At 50.2% G+C, this 4,973-nt stretch overlaps 1 protein-coding gene across 1 annotated transcript in view; it reads right to left on the bottom strand.

Moving 5' to 3' along the window:
• Positions 1-1,516: 1,516 nt before the first annotated feature.
• TTF1 (transcription termination factor 1) overlaps positions 1,517-4,973 on the bottom strand; it is a 21,698-nt gene continuing 18,241 nt past the window's right edge. The window contains exons 9-10 of the mRNA XM_023536556.1: positions 2,782-2,867; positions 1,517-1,887 (exon numbers count right to left, since the gene is read on the bottom strand). Of these exons, the coding sequence (XP_023392324.1) occupies positions 1,706-1,887; positions 2,782-2,867 (268 nt within the window). The 3' untranslated portion in view covers positions 1,517-1,705. The remainder of the gene's footprint in view (positions 1,888-2,781; positions 2,868-4,973) is intronic.

The raw sequence follows: 4,973 nt of genomic DNA, 5'->3' as shown, positions 1-4,973 counted from the left end.
ACTAGTTCTATTATTTCCTTAAATCCTACAAGTGAAATTACTGGAGCGCGGAGTATGTACATTCTTAAGGCTCAGACATACTTCACCAGATTGTCCTCCCGGAGCAGCGTACGATCTGTGTTCCCATCAGCACAGAGACTCGTATGTTTGACAGACAGGAGGTGACTGAAGGCAAAATGCTTGCTAAAAACGGAACATGCTTTTGCTCACTGAGCATTTACTGAGTGTCTATAATTTGCATGACACTGTTTTGGGTGCTGGGGATACGTGGCGACCAAGGACTCCTCGTCTTCCTTCTCCAATCGTGGCAGGTTTGGGACAGCGTCTGGCTCTGTAGATGATTAACCAATTGCACGTATCATGATGCAACACAAATGACATCAGAGAGAAAGCTCAGGGGACAGCGGAGTTGCATCTTGGCACAGCTGGTGACATCGCTGGCTATGGTTTCCTGTCTGCCCACGCTTTCCTTCCTGTGCTGTCTGTCCCCTGTACCTAGACACCTGGAACCTTGATTTCCTTGCCAGTTGAGTCCTGCTAAGGGGAGGCACTTGTGAGAAACTAGAAGGGAGACGGGGGACAGAAGCCATTGTATTTCAAGGACACGTGGGTTCTTGCTGGGGCCGCAGAGCAGAGAAGGGACACAGCTGCACAGGCTCTTGCAAGGGAGGCCGTGGCCGACAGCCCAGAGTTTGGGGAGGCAGCACAGGAGGCGGGTTGGTGTGGGCCGGGGCTGGAGGGCTGTGGGGAGGTGTGTGGGGGGTAGGGGGCTGCAGCGCTTCCCCTCGGCGCCCCGCGGCTGGGTGATTCAACCCTTCCCGTTCGCCCCTTCGTCCTGTGTAACGATTTTGTACCCTAAAGCCTTACGCTAAATCCTTCTGTGTTTGGAGCGCTTCTGCTCTCCTGACTGATGGCACAGCCCGCCGTGAAAATCAGCCTTGCGATTCCGTAAGGCATGAGCTGCGCCTGAGACCCACGGCGCGTCTCTCTAAGTCTGACAGAGCCAGTTCTTCTGAGAGCGATGCGAGAGAGTGCGGATGTTTTGTTTTTCCTTTTTTCTCAGCTGAACAGCAGATGAAGTCAGTGACTGGCTCTGAGAGGGCATCTTGCACGAAAAACACACGTCTTTGAATGCTAGAATGGCGCTTCGGAAGACGAGATGTGACACGCACAGGGGAACCGAAACCAGTGTAGGGGAAGGGCAGGGTCGCAACCTCCTTCCGACGCTTCCCTAACACACACACACACACACACACACACACACACACACACACGGCGCGAACGCGCACGCGCACGGCGGGAAAGGCAGAGAGCACAGCGGCCTGTGTGTTTGAACTTGTCAACGTTCTGCTGCTGCGCGCACGTGTAGTTGAACCCACATAACGAAACATGCGCAGGACGTGACTCTGGCCTCCGCTGCGTTAGGGGTGCTTGGGATGCTGCTGCCGTAAAAACCTTTAGTTCCGTTTTCAGTGTAACGGTACAGAAGTATTCAATCGACTCATATGCTCCTCTCCACGTTCGAACGAACTTGACTGTGGACGTCAGTCCGTTTTTAATACTCCATCACACGAGGTGCCGTTCTCGTACCCTTCTTAAGCCACTGCATCTTCTTAACAAACGTCAACACCGACAAGGGCTTTACTGACACGTGCACGCGAACACGACCAAACCTAGAAAACGGAGGAGAAACGGGGCCGTCCAGTCAGCTTTTCTCGCCTGCGTCTTCTCCCTCGCTGTCGTCGTCACAGTAAAAGATGTCTCGGAACAGGAAGACGCGCTTGGGCGCTGCAGGAGTCTGGAGCTCTGTGTTCGTTTTCTCCATCTTCTTCTCCAGCTTTTCCTTGAGCAAAGGTAGACTCGTCTCGTAAAGGTAGTCTATAATCTCTGAAGAAAAAGATTGAGTGTTGAAATTATTCGTACGAAGCCTCCTCCCAAGGTCAAGGGAGAGAGGGCCCTGCCGATGGCCCTGTACTGTTACTGCCACGGGCAGACCCTGTCCTCACTGCCTTACTCGGACTCACTCACCCCATCCTCTCAAAAAACCCTCCGGGGCAGACACTGCCACGAACCCGCTCTTCCAAGGAGAAACCAAGGCACTACGAAACATCATGAAACTGGCCCAGAGTCCTAGAATTAATCAGGGCCAAGCCAAGACCCAAGCCAGGAAGTGATACCTGCTGAATGCAAGAGGTGACATTGCAGGGCAATAGCACCCAAACCAGTAGTCCCCAAACACTGGTGCTGTGCAGACCACTGGAGTCTCTTGTGAGCTTGTGAGAGAAAATCTAGTCTCCGAACCCAACCCGGAGACCAGCAGTCAGTCTGGGTGGGATGAGGCCCAGCTACGTACGTTTTTAACGAGTCCCCACATGACTCCGATGATCTGGGTCTGGGAATTACATATCTGAGCCACCCACAAATGGCTGCAAAGACGACACCAGGCACCTGATGCTTTCTCTGGAACGCGTGTGTGCATGCGTGCAGCACGAGTGTGTGCAGGTCGGCATGCACTGTGTGCACGCATGTGCACGTGGCGGTGACCCAGAGGCACGCGTGGTTATTTGGTGAGTGCTTGTACCCTGGGGACCACAGGTTACACGTTCGTCATCTCCTTTAGTACTGTGCAAAGTCCTGTCAGGTAGGGATTATAATTTGCCAGTTTACACCACTTTGCAACTAAAGAAACTGAGGCTCCCGGAAGTCAAGTCCTAGGTCACTAACTAGTATGTGGCATCAACACGCTGTGTTCTCAAATATTCAAATATTGAAAATACTGACCTGGAAAAGTCCTCTTCTGCCAAAACGGAACACAGGTAGCTTTCAGCTTATAAAATTTTGTTTGAGCGTAAGATGGAGGAACATCACTTTAGAAAGAAAAAGATAAAAAAAAGTGAGCATCAGTTTAAAAATTGGTCATTTCCGTACTATGTACTAAGTACACCAATTAAAATGAGCAGCTTTCCTGATTCTGAAAACGAAATCATGTCCGTGAATGTGTGACAGAAACAGGACACTGACGGAAAGCCACTGTGTACGTGGTTAAAAAAAACACACACACGCACAAAGAAAATTAATAGTGCAAGATGGATCCTGTTTAAAACAGAACAAACTAAATTACGAGTCGGTAGGCGAACTATAACACTGGCTAACGTGCTGATGCTTACCTTGCACTTGACCCTACCCTAAGCACTTTCCACAGAGCGAGAAACGACCCTCATGACCGCTCCACAGGGAAGCTACCGACCGCCCTTAAGCCTCACTGCAGAGATGGGGACACTGAGGCGTAAAGAAATTGTCCAAGACCTTACGGCTACTGAGTGGTCGGGCTGGGACAGCTGGGTGGTCTGACTCCAAAGCCTACCCGCAACCACTATGTTTAGGGTAAATACGTATTCGTCACAATTCAAGGCGGACATCCTGAGTTTTTATTTTGCAAAGCTAATAATAGCAGATGCTGATGATGTTTTCACGAGTCCAATACATTTTTAACGTACAGTAAGATCGAAACAACCAAATCTAAACTTGCTTTCAAAGAGAAAATCGCTAACTTCCTGTGCTATACTTTTTCTTGAACCAGAAAAGCACGACTTACGCGTTTTAATAATTACCTAATCTAGCAGTTAAAACGATTAGAGTGGATCATTTTATCTGTTAAGTACGTAGAGCTAAAAGGAGGTGGGGTTCTTTCAACCTCTTCATCATGGCAACTGCTAGCGGACACACCCCGCAGGCACCGGGCAAAGATCTGTCATGCATTATCCCCTTCTGTCCTCGCTGTGGCCCTGCTACGCCGCTGTGCGGATGAGCAAACCGACACAAGTTAGGAAACAGCCCGAGGACGGCCAAGTGATGAGCGTAGGACTCAACGCCAGGCCAGTCTGGCTGCAAAGCCCAAATTCTAAGGCACGACGCTGTCCCACTTGTCCCACTTCCCACAATGCCATGCACCTAGTGTGACATCCTGCCGACCAAGTTCAGGCTGCTTGTTCTCTGGCTGCATCCCAAGGTGTAAGTGACTGACCACCAGATCTGGTGCAGACCCTCCATCTTGGATCAGTGACATCACAGCAGCAGCCTCGCTCCACTGCCCACCCTCTCAAAACTGGAGGCCAAATGATCCCTCAACATCCCCACTTCCAAAAGGCCCCCAACCCTGCACCTCGTGATGCTCAACAACTCGCTTTGCTCAAAGGGACTGCATGGCAGGCTAGCTCCCCTCCCTCACGGAGCAGTCGGTCCAGACACTGGGAGTGGTGGCCTTTCTCTTTAGGCGCAGGAACTGATTCAAAATGCAAGGGCTACAGCGATGAAGGCTCGCAGTAGAGGTAAGCGATTACAAACAAGATTATAAACATAGGAAAGTTTGGTCTCACGGCTCAGATGAGAAATGCAAATGAGCGGCACAGCGAAACTACTGAGGAGCTAGAAGAGGAACAGGATCTTCGCGTAGTCTCAAAATACCTCCCCACAGCCTTCTTACCACCAACAGAAACACCGCTACTTAAAGCAACTGTCCATGTAATACTGCGAGGGAATGTGGCAGACGCCCCCAGAGCCAAAAGATCACAATGGGAATCACATGCCTCATGATACAGTGTGACCGGTGATAGAGACATAGCCTCGTCTATGTCATGTTCCTGCCTGAAATACAAAACCCTCATCTCATTTGGAGGAAACGTCAGATGAACTCCATGGTGAGAGTCTACAAGACAAGCGGCTTGTGTTCTTCCACAATTTCAATGTCATCGAAGACAAAGGCAGAACAACTTTACAGACTGGAAAGATGCTAAGAAGAAAGGACAGCTAAATGCCACGAGTGATCCTGGACTGGATCTTCAATCAAGGGGAAAATGCTATGTGAATGACATCATCGGGACAAGTCGTGAAGCTTGACTGTGGACTGTCAGCGACTAGCATCATATCAACGTCTAGTTTTCCCAGTATAACTGGACTGGGTTACTTTTTCAGGG

This window comes from Pteropus vampyrus, unplaced genomic scaffold (assembly GCF_000151845.1).
Source record: "Pteropus vampyrus isolate Shadow unplaced genomic scaffold, Pvam_2.0 Scaffold158, whole genome shotgun sequence".
NCBI classification, from domain to species: Eukaryota; Metazoa; Chordata; class Mammalia; order Chiroptera; family Pteropodidae; genus Pteropus; species Pteropus vampyrus.
This window is presented reverse-complemented; position numbering and strand designations above follow the sequence as displayed.